At 39.7% G+C, this 16,338-nt stretch overlaps 1 protein-coding gene across 1 annotated transcript; it reads right to left on the minus strand.

Annotated features, from left to right (window-relative positions):
* Nucleotides 1-137: 137 nt before the first annotated feature.
* On the minus strand, nt 138-12,400 carry bxdc2 (brix domain containing 2). The gene is made up of 10 exons (XM_061926733.2): nt 12,178-12,400; nt 11,927-12,038; nt 6,889-6,932; nt 6,726-6,796; nt 6,590-6,639; nt 6,443-6,516; nt 6,315-6,365; nt 3,431-3,532; nt 3,238-3,366; nt 138-590 (listed from the first exon to the last, which is right to left on the minus strand). The coding sequence occupies exons 1-10, from the start codon at nt 12,325-12,327 to the stop codon at nt 342-344; spliced, it is 1,032 nt and encodes a 343-aa protein (XP_061782717.1). The 5' UTR covers nt 12,328-12,400; the 3' UTR covers nt 138-341.
* Between the last annotated feature and the right edge of the window lie 3,938 nt (nt 12,401-16,338).

A 16,338-nucleotide genomic window follows, 5' to 3' on the forward strand; every position in this document is an offset into this window, starting at 1 on the left:
GACGACCACAATATACCCCTCCTTGCATCCGAGTTATTATACTATATATGCACTATAAAATTGTTCTGGTAATAAGGTGAGCTCAAATTAAACTTAATGGGGCATTGTTTTCACAATTGGTAACAAAAAGATACCACTGTTTGCTTGTGTTTATTTCAAGAAGTTAAACATACACAATTTCAATATAATCCTGATAAAGCAGTTTTAGTACAATGCTGAAACAATTGTACTAAAATAAAAAAAGTTACGTTGACATGTAACTTAATGTGTAAATACATCAAATTCACATAAAAAATATTCAGATGTATGAATGTATTTTCATCATGTTTCTGTCTGTCCTTTTACCTGCTCATCATTTGCTTCCTCGTCCTTTTGAACACCTTCTTATTCTTTTTCTTTTCGACTTTTGCCCCTGCCGGCTCCGTCTCAATCTGAACGGGTTTCTTCTCCGCCGGTGTGTCGAAGACATCATCCGTGATGTCTGTACTGATGCCCGGCTTAGCTTGGTCCCTCTTTATTTTTTGCAGCTCCTTCACCATCTGCTTCTCGCGCACCCTGGCCGCCGCCGCCAGACGAATCTCTCGCCGTTGCTGTAGATTTAACAATTGTGATTTAGCACCGTTGACAAGAAAAGTATTCACAGCGCTTCACTTTCTCCACATTTTGTTATGTTACAGACTTATTCCAAAATGGAATACATTTTTTTTTTGCTCTCAAAATTCTACACACAATACCCAATAATGACTGAAAAAGTTTAGTATTTTTTGCAAAATGTATTAGAAATAAAAAACTAAGAAATCACTTGTGCGTAAGTATTCACAGTCTTTGTGCAATACTCTGTTAAAGCACTTTTGCCAGAAATTACAGTTTTGCCCTTTCCTCTTTGCAGCACCTCTCATGCTCCATCAGGTTGGATGGGAAGTGTTGTGCACAGCCATTTAAAGACTTACTTACCCACATACCGTATTTTTCGGACTATAAGTCGCCGTTTTTTTTCATAGTTTGGCCGGGGGTGCGACTTATACTCAGGAGCGACTTATGTGTGAAATTATTAACACATTACCGTAAAATATAAAATAATATTATTTAGCTCATTCACATAAAAGACTAGACGTATAAGATTTCATAGGATTTAGCGATCGGGAGTGACAGATTGTTTGGTAAACGTATAGCATGTTCTATATGTTATAGTTATTTGAATGACTCTTACCATAATATGTTACGTTAACATACCAGGCACGTTCTCAGTTGGTTATTTATGCGTCATATAACGTACACTTATTCAGCCCGTTGTTCACTATTCTTTATTTATTTTAAATTGCCTTTCAAATGTCTATTCTTGGTGTTGGATTTTATCAAATACATTTCCCCCAAAAATGCGACTTATACTCCAGTGCGACTTATATACCGTATTTTCCGCACTATAAGGCGCACCTAAAAACCACAAATTTTCTCAAAAGCTGACAGTGCGCCTTATAACCCGGTGCGCTTTATATATGGATAAATATTAAGATTCATTTTCATAAAGTTTAGGTCTCGCAACTACGGTAAACAGCCGCCATCTTTTTTCCCCGTAGAAGAAGCGCGCGGTGCATGCTGGGATATGTGACGTTTCATTTCCATTTGTGTGTTTATGTAAAGACCCCAAAATGGCTCCTATTAAGTGTGTTGTCTGTCTAATTATAAATAATGCAGACGAGGCGTGTTAACTGAGTTCTCAACGTTTACTCACAGCGTGCTCATAACCACATTCTAACTCCCAGCATACAACAACGCTTCTCAGGGCTACCGCGCATGCTCGTAACTATCGTTGCATGCTGGGTAGTGTAGTTGTTATATTTGCTAGCTCATAACAGCACATTGAGAGACACGCTTACGCGCTTAATTCAATACTCGCCGTCATTCCGGGTGGATTGACAAAAGACCTCCAGCCGCTAGATATTGGTGTCAACAGGGCATTCGAAGCTAGACTGCTAACTGCGTGGGAACTTCTCAGGGCTACCGCGCATGCTCGTAACTATCGTTGCATGCTGGGTAGTGTAGTTGTTATATTTGCTAGCTCATAACAGCACATTGAGAGACGCGCTTAATTCAATACTCGCCGTCATTCCGGGTGGATTGACAAAAGACCTCCAGCCGCTAGATATTGGTGTCAACAGGGCATTCGAAGCTAGACTGCTAACTGCGTGGGAACAATGGATGACAGAAGGCGAACACACCTTCACTAAGACGAGGAGGCAGCGCCAGACGACGCCAACATCTGCCAGTGGATCGTAAATTTGCCCAACTTTTCACTTCGGACACCGAAGACGAAGGATTTACGAATGAAGAATAACTTCAGAAAGTGAGCGCTATGTTTATTTTGTGTGTTGTGACATTAACGTTCGAGCAACATTATGTTGCTATTGCTCTGCACTATTTTGAATTTTACTATGTTTGTGATTGCACATTTGCGTACATTTTGGGAGTGAACAGAGTTGTTAGAACGCTGGTTTTTAATATATAATTAAAGTTTGACTGACCTATCTGACTGTTTTTTTGACATTCCCTTTAGCGCAGCGTAGGCGCGGCTTATAGTCCGGGGCGGCTTATTGGTGGACAAAGTTATGAAATATGCCATTCATTGAAGGTGCGGCTAATAATCCGGTGCGCCTTATAGTGCGGAAAATACGGTATGTATTTTTTTCCTTCTTTATTATGCATTTTTGGCCAGTGCGACTTATACTCCGGAGCGATTTATCATCCAAAAAATACGGTATGTTCAATTGGGTTCAAGTCTGGGCTTTTATATTTTTTATTTTTAATAAATTTGAAAAAATGCCTATATAAAAAAAAAATGCAGATCGTCATCATAGGGTGTGTAAAATTTTTGAGGACAAAAAATAATGCATTCCATTTTCGAATATGGTGGTAACGTCACAAAATGTGGAAAAAGTGAAGAGCTGTGAATACTTTCCGGATGCACTGTACTTTATTTCCAACGTTTTTAAAACTGTGACCCATGTGAGTCAGCTTGAGGAAAACAACTTTTTTCGGTCCGCACAAATGTAAAAAAAAATTCCAAAAGACACTCCAAAATCTTGTAGAAGCATGAAAGCTGTTATAGCTGTAAGGAATATCTCTTTTCAATCCCAATAGTTGTATTGGACAATTGTCCCAATAGTTCTATCTATCCATCCATTTTCTACCGCTTGTCCCCCATCTAACGCTAAATCACAAATGAAAAGCGAGTGTTACCATGTTTGGAGACTTAAAGCCTGCATTCTCAAAGAGCGTGGGTCCGCCGAAGCTGCCCTGGAAGATCTTGATGAGGTTGAGGACAAAGCGAGGTCCGATTTCAACGAGCGAGGCATCTTCCTCCATGATCTGGAAGCGACAAAATAAGCCATCAATTTGATTCTGTCACAGTGTGAGGGGGGAAACAAGTTACCTGGTAGTTTCTGAACCAAATCCTGTTGTCTGCAATGGTGAAAGTGAAGACATGGTCCACAAAGGGCTGACTCTTGGGGTGATAGCGTGGTGTAGAAAAAGTCTGCAATTAAAAAATCAAAAGTTATGAATGAGTTCAAAGAAAGGAATCCCTCTCATCCTTGCTTGTTTTATCCAGAGGATGATCATGTTAAAATACGCATCAATGAATGTAAGGATTTTGCATTAAATACGGTAACAGACATTTTATTTGCTGATACAAAATTACCAAATACCGTAAGTGTAAATCGAGGTTCAACAAAGTGTGGTCTGGGGGTCATTTTTGCTCCACAGCCAAACATTTTAGGGCCCTTCGTACGTTCTGAAAATTAATTATTTATTATTATAATTATTTATAATTATTATTTTTCGGACCATAAGAGCACACCGGATTATAAGGCGCACTGCCGATGAATGGTCTATTTTCAATGTTTTTTCATATATAGGGCGCATTAAAGGTGTCTTATTAATTTTTTTTCTAAATGGAAAACACTTCCTTGTGGTCTACATAATATGTAATGGTGGTTCTTTGGTCAAAATGTTTCATAGATTATGTTTTACAGATCATCTTCAAGTCGCTTTCTGACAGTCGCTTCAGGATGCGCAGTTTTGTGGGCGGTCTTATTTACGTGGCTCACCTTCGGCAGCGTCTTCTCCCCGTCATCTTTGTTGTAGCGGTGTAGCGTGCAAGGACAGGATTGGAATAAGTGTCAAAAGATGGAGCTAACTGTTTTAATGACATTCAGACTTTACTTCAATCAATAACGGAGCAGCATCTCCTCATCCGTGGCTCACTAGTGCAACAACGCCGGAAGTGTCCCGTGAAAAACCGTCCGAACGAAACTCTCTAATAACTAAAGTTCTTTGGGTGAATAATGTAAACTCACTACACCGTTAAGTTTTAGCGCTTTCATGGCAAGTTTACTGACAGATATAAATAAGACCTTTACACTACTTTTTATTAGAAATGGATTAATGTCCCACAACAAGAAGATAGAGAAAAAGAAGAAGCTTATCGATTATGGTGTTGCCACGGACTACGAAGGCGGACACGCGCAATTTTTCAGGATTTATGCAGATCCCAAATACAGATCAGCAGGGACCAGAAGGTAAAAAAAAGTTGCTTTCGCATAATATTGTGAAACAAAATGCCAGATAATGTCTTACCTTATACACACACACCATAATAATACTTGTATGTTGAAGCACATCAAGCGGTGCGGCTTCATAGCTTACCAAAGTCGTACTAAAACATTTTGATAGATTTTTGAGCGCAGTGTGTAATGTTTTATATTTTCAATGGAACATATAAAATGTTGGTATTGTTTGGTACTTAAGTCATATTGCCATCATAGTGCAGTCTACGCGTATCTCTTATGTTTGACTGCCATCTACTAGTCAGACTTATCATTACACCATGTACCAAATAAGATTGCTTCGAGGTCGGTAGGCAAAACCAGAATTATTCCACACATTAGGCGAGTTTTGAGAAAAAAAAAAGGATTTTAAGTGCGCCATAGTCATTTTTTAAGAATAGTTCAGCTTATACTAGTACATTTTTATTGGTTTTAGCATATTGAATGTACAAAAGAAGCCATCCACACTCTTTCACTTTTCAGTATGCAGCTCTTGGTGGAAAGATTTTGGACACTGTACCACTATAAATTGTGTAAAACTTAATTCTACAAAATGTAAACAACATTTGGAAAACAAAACGGCCCCAACCAACTAGTTACCAAGTTTATTACCGGTACTGATAAAAATCACACGTAGAGCAGACATGGCATCTGCAAAGCAGATATTTATGGTGGACTTTTAAAATAAAGACTATCATTTTATAGTGGAGTGATGAAGACCATAATATATTATACCGCTCAAAAGTTTTGAGACACTTTCACATGTAAATCAATGGGAACTTTTCAATGGTATTGTGGACTATATTCATGATATAGGTAAATACAATTGTCACACACACACTGGGTGTGGTGAAATTTGTCCTCTGCATTTGACCCATCCCCATGTTCACCCCCTGGGAGGTGAGGGGAGCAGTGAGCAGCAGCGTACGACGCCCTCGGGAATCATTTTGGTGATTTAACCCCCAATTCCAACCCTTGATGCTGAGTGCCAAGCAGGGAGGCAATGGGGTCTCATTTTTTGTAGTCTTTGGTATGACTCGGCCGGGGTTTGAACTCACAACCTCCCAGTCTCAGGGCGGACACTCTAACTACAAGGCCACTCAGCTGGTATAAATATATTATGTGTCACTTATTGTGAAGGCCATTCCCTAAAGGTGAGTTAACATGAATAAAGTTACCAGCATTACTTAAAGAATATATTAACCCATAGTAACTAAACTAAAAGGTATACATTTTGATGCAGATTTGTCACCTTCCAACAATGGAAGAATGCTAACCTGGCTTCTTCGTCGTCAAACCCACATTGCATTGTTGGACCAGCAGGTAACAATAATATACTTTTTACTGTCTCTCTCTGGGGAATAATACTACATTTGGCAGTATTGTTTGGCCTTGGTGGAGGTCTGCATGCTGTATTTATAAATAAATGATAAATGGGTTATACTTGTATAGCGCTTTTCTACCTTCAAGGTACTCAAAGCGCTTTGACAGTATTTCCACATTCACCCATTCACACACTGATGGCGGGGTGAAGGGGTGAAGTGTCTTGCCCAAGGACACAACGGACGTGGCTAGGATGGTAGAAGGTGGGGATTGAACCCCAGTAACCAGCAACCCTCCGATTGCTGGCACGGCCACTCTACCAACTTCGCCACGCCGCCCCCCTATAAGCGCTCTTGTTGTTCCTTTCATTAAAAAAAATGCACCCACCTGGATGAAAAGCTCTTTTAGCAAAGCATAGTGGGCCTCCTGGTCAAATTTCTGGAAGAAGAAACGACAGGACAGTTACTATGGCAAGTTGGCAACCATCTAACCCAATTTTTTTTAGTTATACCCACCGGATCAAACGACAGCAGCGGCCTGGATCCTTTCAGGCAGTTTCCTGTCATCTTGAGCTCAGCCAGTGTATGTACTGTGGTGAAGTTTAAATGAATTACATTTCAACAGTTTGGACTACAAAGGACTGGCGATCTTTGGTAACTTACTATTCTGAACCAGGAATTTTGCAGAGGGTCCATGAGGGCTGTTTGAAATCCTGCATTGCAAAAGCATAATTCAGTTTTAACAATGTGTGACGATGCAACTGAGTCAAACATGACAATTACAGAACGGATACTCAACCACATATAAAGGTCCTGTTTCTTCTTGGCTTCAAAAAAGAGGCACTTGTTGCAGTTTTTGATTTCGCACACCTATGGGAAAAATATTGAATACAAATACATTGGATAAATAATATCATATTATAGAGTAATTAACATATTAGGCAAAAAACAACAACACTCACTTCATTAATCACAAACAGCTTGTCCTTCCTGTCCATTTTTGTATCTAAAGGGAGTTTAAGATGACGCTATTAGAACAATCAAAAACAACTGATGATAAAATGAACTGGAAATCTTGTGTAAAAATATACAACATAAAGTAGCAAGAAACGCGTCAATAATGAATAAAGCAAAACATGTTCTAGACCAAAAATCCCTCCATATCCTCTACTGCTTGCTAGTGTTACCATATCTGAGTTATCGTGCAGAAATATGGGGAAATAACTACAAAAGTTCACTTCATTCATTAACGGTGTTACATAAAAGATCAGTTAGAATAATACATAATGTTGGATATAGAGAACATACATACTCTTTATTCATTGAATCGAAAATACTGAAAATCCACGACATAGTGCGACATATTTGCAAACGGCTACAATTATACACAAAGCACACTACAACCTGCTTCCCAATAATATACAACAATTCTTCTCAACAAGAGAAGAAATATTGTACCATATGTCCCGGCAAGAAATCTGCGTTCAAAGAACTCCGGCTTATTAGTGATTCCCAGAGCCCAAAAAATGTCTGCGGGCTACAGAGCGTTTTCTAGTTGGGCTCCAGTACTCTGGAATGCCCTCCCGGTAACAGTTAGAGATGCTACCTTAGTAGAAGCATTTAAGTCCCATCTTAAAACTAATTTGTATACTCCAGCCTTTAAATAGATCCCCTTTTAGACCAGTTAATCTGCCGTCTCTTTTCTGCTCTGCCGCCCTCTCCTTCGTGGAAAGGGGGGGCACAGATTAGGTGACCACAGATGACGCGCTAGCTGTTCAAAGTCAGGACCCGAGGTGGACCACTCATCTGTGCATCAGTTGGGGACGTCCCTGCGCTGCTGACTTGTGTCCACTCAAGATGATCTCCTGCTGGCCCCACTATGGACTGGACTTTCACACTATTAACTAGATCCACTCGATGTCCATTGTACCGGTCACCCGGGGGGGATGGTCCCCACATCTGCGGTCTCCTCCAAGGTTTCTAATTGTAGCCCAGTGGGTTGAGTTTTTCCTTGCCCTGATGTGGGATCTGAGCCGAGATGTCGTTGTAGCTTGTGCAGCCCCTTGAGACACTCGTGATTTAGGGCTACCGTATTTTCCGCACTATAAGGCGCACCGGATTATTAGCCGCACCTTCAATGAATTACATATTTCATAACTTTGTCCACCAATAAGCCGCCCCGGATTATAAGCCGCGCCTACGCTGCGCTAAAGGGAATGTCAAAAAAACAGTCAGATAGTTCAGTCAAACTTTAATAATATATTGAAAACCAGCGTTCTAACAACTCTGTCCCAAAATGTACGCAAATGTGCAATCACAAACATAGTAAAATTCAAAATGGTGTAGAGCAATAGCAACATAATGTTGCTCGAACGTTAATGTCACAACACACAAAATAAACATAGCGCTCACCTTCTGAAGTTATTCTTCATTCGTAAATCCTTCGAATTCTTCGTCTTCGGTGTCCGAATTGAAAAGTTGCGCAAGCGTGGTATCCAAAATGGCCGGTTCCGTCTCGTCGAAGTCATCGGAGTCAGTGTCGCTGTTGTTCTGTGAATCCTGCCTTCCGGAAAGCTCGGACCACAGTTGTGACCGAAATATCTGCCCAGGCATTTACGATCCACTGGCAAATGTTGGCGTATGTCGTCCGGCGCTGTCTGCCCGTCTTAGTGAAGGTGTGTTCGCCTTCGGAGCTGTGTGAAAAAGCCACCCGGCCTCTTCGCGTAAACTTCCCTTAACCACTCGCTCATCTTTTCTTCATCCATCCATCCCTTCGAGTTAGCTTTTATGATGACGCCGGCTGGAAAGGTCTCTTTTGGCAAGGTCTTCCTTTTGAATATCACCATGGGTGGAAGTTAGCATGGCAAGCTAGAACCACAGTGAAGGATGACTTCTCATTCCCTGTGGTGCGAATATTCACCGTACGTGCTCCCGTTCCACAGTGCGGTTCACAGGAATATCAGTTGCTGTGAAATACGGTAGTAATCCGTGTGCGGATGGAGAGATTGCGTCTTTTTATGAACCGGATCGCTTAGTAGGAGCCATTTTGTGGTCTTTACAGATGTAAACAGGAAATGAAACGTACGGTGATATCCGCGCGTTTTTTCTTCTTCTTCCGGGGGCGGGCGGTAGCTTACAGTAGAAGAAGAAGTGCTTCCTGTTCTATGGGGGCGGGTGCTTACCTTGGCGGTTGCTTGCGTAGAAGAAGAAGCGCTTCCTGTTCTACCGGGAAAAAAGATGGCGGCTGTTTACCGAAGTTGCGAGATCGAAACTTTATGAAAATGAATCGTAATAAAGCGCACCGGGTTATAAGGCGCACTGTTAGCTTTTGAGAAAATTTGTGGTTTTTAGGTGCGCCTTATAGTGCGGAAAATACGGTACATAAATAAACTTTAATTGATTGATTGATATATAATCTTAGAGAAAAGTGTAATTTAAAACATTTGTACACATGTACAACACTTAAGACATTCAGTATATCAGTATGTGGAATTAAATTACAGAATGGATTAAGCAAAGAAATCAAACATTGTACTAATTTGATCCACTTCAAGAAACTCTTGAAACTTAAAGTGTTTACAATGTAAAAAGAAGAACAACCACGATTAACATTCTGAATTTACTTCATCTATCCATTAAGTTTTTGTGTGTCTGTATGCGGAGTAAAACTATGGAACAAACTGGACTTACAACACAAGCAATGCCAAACTTCCATCCATCCATATTCTACCGCTTATTCCCTTTGGGGTCGCGGGGGGCGCTGGAGCCTATCTCAGCTACAATCGGGCGGAAGGCGGGGTACACCCTGGACAAGTCGCCACCTCATCACAGGGCCAACACAGATAGACAGACAACATTCACACTCACATTCACACACTAGGGCCGATTTAGTGTTCCCAATCAACTTATCCCCAGGTGCATGTCTTTGGAAGTGGGAGGAAGCCGGAGTACCCGGAGGGTACCCGGAGGGAACCCACGCAGTCACGGGGAGAACATGCAAACTCCACACAGAAAGATCCCGAGCCCGGGATTGAACCCAAGACTACTCAGGACCTTCGTATTGTGAGGCAGATGCACTAACCCCTCTTCCACCGTGCTGCCCGCAATGCCAAACTATTAATCGATTTAAACTATTATACAAACATCGGGTCTGGTTCAAATATAGAGATAAGGGTCTTCAATTTGATCTGCTGTTGTACTCTGTCTCTAAGTGTTAACATGTACTCAAGGTTTTCTCACCATTATTGCTATGTAGTCTATTACCATTGTTGGTGTTTTGTCTATTACCATTGTTGGTATGTTCATTCTTCCTACATTGTTGATACAAATACAATCAATCAATCAATCAATGTTTACTTATGTACCGGTAGCCCTAAATCACGAGTGTCTCAAAAGGGCTGCACAAGCCACAACAACATCCTCGGCTCAGATCCCACATCAGGGCAAGGAAAAACTCAACCCAATGGGACAATTAGAAACCTTGGAGGGGACCGCAGATGTGGGGTGTCCCCCCCCTCTTCCCTTTGGGCGACCGGTGCAATGGACGTCGAGTGTATCCAGCATAATATTGTGAGAGTCCAGTCCATAGTGGATCTAACATAATAGTGAGTGTCCAGTCCATAGTGGGGCCAGCAGGAGACCATCCCGAGCGGAGACATGTTACAGTGTACTAATTATTGTTACCTGTGGTAATGCCACCATGATACAACATTTGTATTATAATCCTTAAACAAAGTAACAGTGAAACTCAATGTATTAATCAGTGAATTGAGATCTGGGGGTGGGATTAAATAAATGATCTTCTTTCCACTCCCTTTCAGGCAAAACTGGACCTTCATGCTTACATACTGTACATTATATTTTGCATTATATTAATTAATATTATTATGTGTTGTATACCTTGTACTTTTTTATGTTATAGCCTGAACTAAATGAAAAATGAAATGAATGAAAATGTTCTAGATCAGTGGTTCTTAACCTTGTTGGAGGTACCGGACCCCACCAGTTTCATAGGCGCATTCACCGAACCCTTCTTTTATGAAAAATAAAATGTTTTTTCTTACTTCAATCTTAATTTATAAATATTAATCATGGAATGATTAATATTAAATTAAAGAAATACAAATAAAGATATATTTTACAAACAGAAAGTTACAGGAATGTACACATGATCCCATGTTTACATCTCATTGTGCACCATATGAATGTTTTAGTGGGAACTAAATGCGATATCTGAAAGGGGTACAAATTATTTCCAAAGCAGGATCCCCACCCAGACACACAATACTAGTACACAGCTCATGAAAAACATTATTTTTTGTTATTGTCATTGTAAGTGCTAAAACACTTATATTAGAAAATAATCTCATGGAAATGACTGCTGTCATTTGATTTTAATAATAAAATATTTAACTTGTTATTTAGTCAGGTTTGGGACAGGTGTTGCTGGTGTGACCACAGTGCATGTGCACGTCTGACGTCGCTCACATGTGCTCCACTGAATGCTCAAGGAGTTTTTGTTTGCTCGCTCACGCATATGGAAAATTAGAGGGAACATTGTTTGGGGGTATCAATAATACGCCGACAGGGAGAAGTTTTTATTTACACGATCAGTCGGGTGTGTCTTGACCTCCGCGGCGGAGGCTCCACCGAACCCCTAGGGTTCGATCGACCCCAGTTTAAGAACCAGTGTTCTAGATAATCTTATCTCACCATATGAAATATGACTTACTTCACAAATTATTATTTATTTATTTTTATTGTTATTACTTATGGAGTATATTGTGAATAAATTGAGAACAGGAAGTGAAGAAAAGTTTTAGCAACTGCTATGTAAAGGAAAAGGGGTAGGATTGAATAAGCTCTGCTTCTTCCTACTCCTTTTCGAACATGTTGGATAGCGAAACTGGAAATTGTGATGTATCATGTTGTATGCATGCATGTTCCAAATAAACTCAGACTCAACTCAACTTTAGAGCTGCAAAGATGTACACAACTGACCTGCTTTAGAATGTGGCATGATGCTCCTCAGGTCTTGCATTAAATGTCTTGTTCTGAAGTCTATGCCTCTGGAAGAAAATATGAGAACTCTTTCCTTGTTGGTCCATTTGCCCTAGAGATAATAAACCAGGAACATAGACAACAAACATTATGTTAGCAGTGTTAAAATAAGGACATAGTACTTCTATCCAGTTAGCACATTGCAAAGCTATGTGCTAACAAGCTAGCTTCATTCAAGCGCAAGCACGTACCATAGACACCGGTGCTGGGACGATGATAACATTCGTTGTTTCCTGTGGGGTTTCACTCGGTGGGTTTCCTCCCTCCGCGGACATTTTGAGTTGTTTTGCCTTTTTCCCACCGACATGTTGTCCCCCACGTTTTCGCTTAGGAGCCGACATGTTTGTTTGTACGACAACACACGCTCTCGCACACAACTATCGCGCGGTTTGACGAGAGTTCGACCCATACGCGAGGAGAAGTGAATATGAGGGACCCCTACCGGCGTGGAGGTGGCATTGCACACACATACGCTACTTTTGTAATGGGACGATGGACGTGAACTTATCTAAAATATATCGGCATTGATGATGTTGATATAGAACACTTTACTGCCTTTGTTGTAAAATAACAACGTTACCTTTAACCATCCTAAAAAACAATCTGTTATATATACGTATACATATATATTTTTACTTTTTCATTTTTTATTTTTTATTTTTTACCACATTTCATTAGGTCCTATTGTTCAGTCTCACAATGCTATTGGATCGTACATTTGTTTATAAGTCACGCCTTCTGTCCATGAACTCACACAACCTCTCAAGGTTTCCTTCGAACAACATCTATTTGTTTCATTAGACTGGATTCATCAGATTCAAGTAAGTAAAATGTCTTTTATATATTTTTTGGTTGTTATTAAAATGTCTAGAGCATGTACATATGTAGTTATTGTGGAACAGATGCATCAAATTTCATTTAGAGCTTGTTATATAATTGTTGCAATTATACAACACTGGGTGAATGTGGTAGTCAAAATAGCTGGTTTGTTGCAGTGGGCTCAAACAGGTTGTATTCCCTCCACTACACCACTGCCTGAAGTATTTTCTCTATACATGGATAGTATACATTCTACCCTTGTGTTGTGTTCTGGTCAAATTCAAGTCGTCTTGTTCTCCTTGTATTGTCATTTTTTTTTGCCACGATGAGGGTGAGTCCATAACGCGCCAAATGGCTGACTGAATTGTGTTTTATTCAACCTGAACATTTTCACTGGTCCACCGTGACCCGTTTAATTGGTCTGATGTGTTGAGGCTAAATTTATTGGCAGCAAGTGAAGCTCATGAACCCGTAAATTTCCATGTGATTTAAGCGCAGGGTTCAAAGCGCGGGAAAATGTGCGCGGCTTAAAGTCTGCAAATTACGGTAAATGCTATTATTTTGGGGTTTCATGATGATCCTTCTGAGAAAAACACCCACAAAGAACACAGACTTCCCTTCTGAGCTTATGAAATGATAAAATAGCTATTATACAATATGGGACAATACATGTATTTACTTAAGCCTGTTAATTTATCTTTTAACAGTTTTTTGTCACTTTATTTATCGTCCATAGTCAGAATTTCAACCATAATCTTTACTTTGTGTGTGCCATCATACTTGATAAAAAGGGCGAGTTAACATCATGTCAATAAAAATAAAATTAAAAAAAGATTTAGTAATGTTTAGATAAAAAAATAACACATTAGCAATTGTGCTGCATAAAATGTGACATTTTAGAGGGTTACATGAGGATTTGGAGCATCGTTTTTCATCATAAAGATCAGGGGCCACACTTGAGGGAGCAGCAGTGAACTCCCACAACGTCAAAATGCAAGCCGAGAAAGAGGAATTATCGCGGTTAGGACACACTGGACTGAGGGCAAAATTACATTTATCAGGCAAAGTGGCATCAGATAAGTGTGAAGTATGTGGGGTGGTTGAAAATGTGCAGCATGTGCTGATGGAGTGTCGGATGTACAGGTCACAGAGGAAGACACTAAGGGACACATTGTACAGTCTAGGTAGGGGAGGGCGTTTAAATGCTATTTTAGGGAAGGGGGGAAACAATAAAGAATGTAGCAAGGCTCTAATGGAATATCTTAAGATCACAGGTTTAATACTTAACCTCTTAAGGCCCAAGCTGTTTGTTTACATGCTTTTTTTTATTTCTTTTTGCTATTTGGGCTTATTGGACCCTAATTAGAATAAATTCTAAAAATCATCTTTTAATATTATGTACTTAGTCCATAAGTACACGAACGTGTACTTCATGTGTAGTGACATGCACATTTTTATTTTTACACTTTTTTTTTTCTTCCAAATTCGATTGTATGTTCTCTTCTGACACCACCAGATAGCAGTATAAGTGTCCATATGTCGGCATAAGACCCCAATTCAGTAGTGTACACAATTTTGGAAATAAGAGCTAAAAGGTGCGGTCCACGCATGTGGCCACTAAGGCCTTTAGAGAAGTATAGTTTTTTATTTATTTATTTATTTTTAGTATTATTATTATTTTTTTTTTTCTCTCTTCCCTTTTGTAAAGTGTGGTTTTGTGTAAAAACATATTTGATATGTACAGTTTATACCAGAGGTGTGGACTCGAGTCACATGACTTGGACTCGAGTCAGACTCGAGTCATGAATTTGATGACTTTAGACTCGACTTGACAAAATGTAAAGAGACTTGCAACTCGACTTAGACTTTAACATCAATGACTTGTGACTTCACTTGGACTTGAGCCTTTTGAATTGACATGACTTGACATGACTTGCTACTTTCCCCAAAATCCAACGCTTAAAAAGTTATTTGGGAGCGCTCCGTATTTTTCATTTTCTTCGTCTGTGTCTCTCAACGTGTTGTTCCTGTCAGCTGGTGTGTTGTCAGTACAACAGCCAATCAAATTAGATCTACGTTGTTTTCATCACGCAGCATTCATCCAATCAAATTGCAGTACAACCACCGAACAAGTTGTCAAACAACGCAACAATTATGCCAAAGTTGGTTTCGTTCGGGTATAAAAACTACGACTTGGTCAACAAAAAACGAATTGCCGTATGCAAATCACACAGTTCGAATATTACAGACGGAGACGCAACAACGTTCAACATTTGAAGTTGCACAAAGAAGGGTAAGTTTTGAATGTAAGATAACGTTTATTGGCTAAGTAACGTGACTTTTATTTGCTGTGTAGTTAAATCAGTGAGGCTGCAAACTCACTGCTAACGTTATAACCATAGACATCTTATAAGTAGACGCAGCATGGAGCGCTACTGCCTACTGGCGCAGACGAGGTGCGGGGCCGCCATCTTGGAGTGGTGATCCGCTCCACTCAGTGCAATTCATTTGGCAGGAGCAATGAACTGTCAGCGCATTTAATTCATCTTACCTCACTGAATACCACTGATTTTCACCCCCCTTTTTGTCATACGTGTAGCTATGATAACAGACACATGTTTTGGCGTGTTTTAGTATTCATAGTTTGCTTAACAGTAATATAATATTCTTATATGCTATAAGTGACCAGACGTCCGAGATCAAAACTGAGATTATAATCCTAGAGAAGGGGAAAAAACGGTAAACTATTTTTAAGTTGAAGAAACAATATGATTAGGTTATATATACATGCGTATATCCTACATAAACAATGTATGAATACATTAGATATCTATATATCTTAGGGACCTATAGACTGTATCTCTGTTGCTGCAGCAGCAGAGAGTTTATTCTGTCTTGACACTTTGTATTGATATTTTCTATTACATTCTTCCCTTAAATGATAATGTTTGCAGTGATTGTTTTATATGTATTATTTTATGTAAGTCGCTTTGGATAAAAGCGTCTGCCAAATACTTAAACATAAACACATATAAACACCTGAAAGTCTTCATATCAGCTAAAACCACCAATCTGTTTCACTGGATTCAGAATAAAACCAAATTCTGTTTAACCCAACAATGTTAGTATTTGAATATTGTTACTTGAAGACTGATTCCTGGTTACAATTATACTGTTAAGAAAGTATTGTCTTATACTTTGCCTAAAATGAGAATGCATCATAATCAGTGGCGGCTGGTGAATTTTGTTTTAGGTGGGGCTGAAAGTTTGTAAACCAAACCCCTGTAGGGGCGTCATCCTCCCCCAGAAGATTTCTTTGTGATTTTCACATACAAATATTGAAGATCTTTGATCCTTCTCAACTCTGTGGTAATATTATTTTCATAAGATACAACCAATAGTACGTTAATGTTAAATCTTACTTGTGAAAAGTAATCCCCCGATTCCTATTTTCAACAGTCCGCTCATTTGAGCAGGAAAACGCTGAACACCAGCCCGGCATCTTTGTTTTCTACCTGTCAACTGTCAGTTTC

The sequence above is a fragment of the Nerophis lumbriciformis genome, linkage group LG32, assembly GCF_033978685.3.
Source record: "Nerophis lumbriciformis linkage group LG32, RoL_Nlum_v2.1, whole genome shotgun sequence".
NCBI lineage: Eukaryota > Metazoa > Chordata > Actinopteri > Syngnathiformes > Syngnathidae > Nerophis > Nerophis lumbriciformis.

Coding starts and splice junctions, on each gene's coding strand:
- bxdc2 (XM_061926733.2), bottom strand. CDS start 12,327: ATGTCGGCTCCTAAGCGAAAACGTGGGGGACAACATGTCGGTGGGAAA. Junction 6,640..6,725: donor AAACAGGACCTTTATATGTG/GTTGAGTATCCG, acceptor TTTGCAATGCAG/GATTTCAAACAGCCCTCATG. Junction 6,517..6,589: donor AAAATTCCTGGTTCAGAATA/GTAAGTTACCAA, acceptor ACTTCACCACAG/TACATACACTGGCTGAGCTC.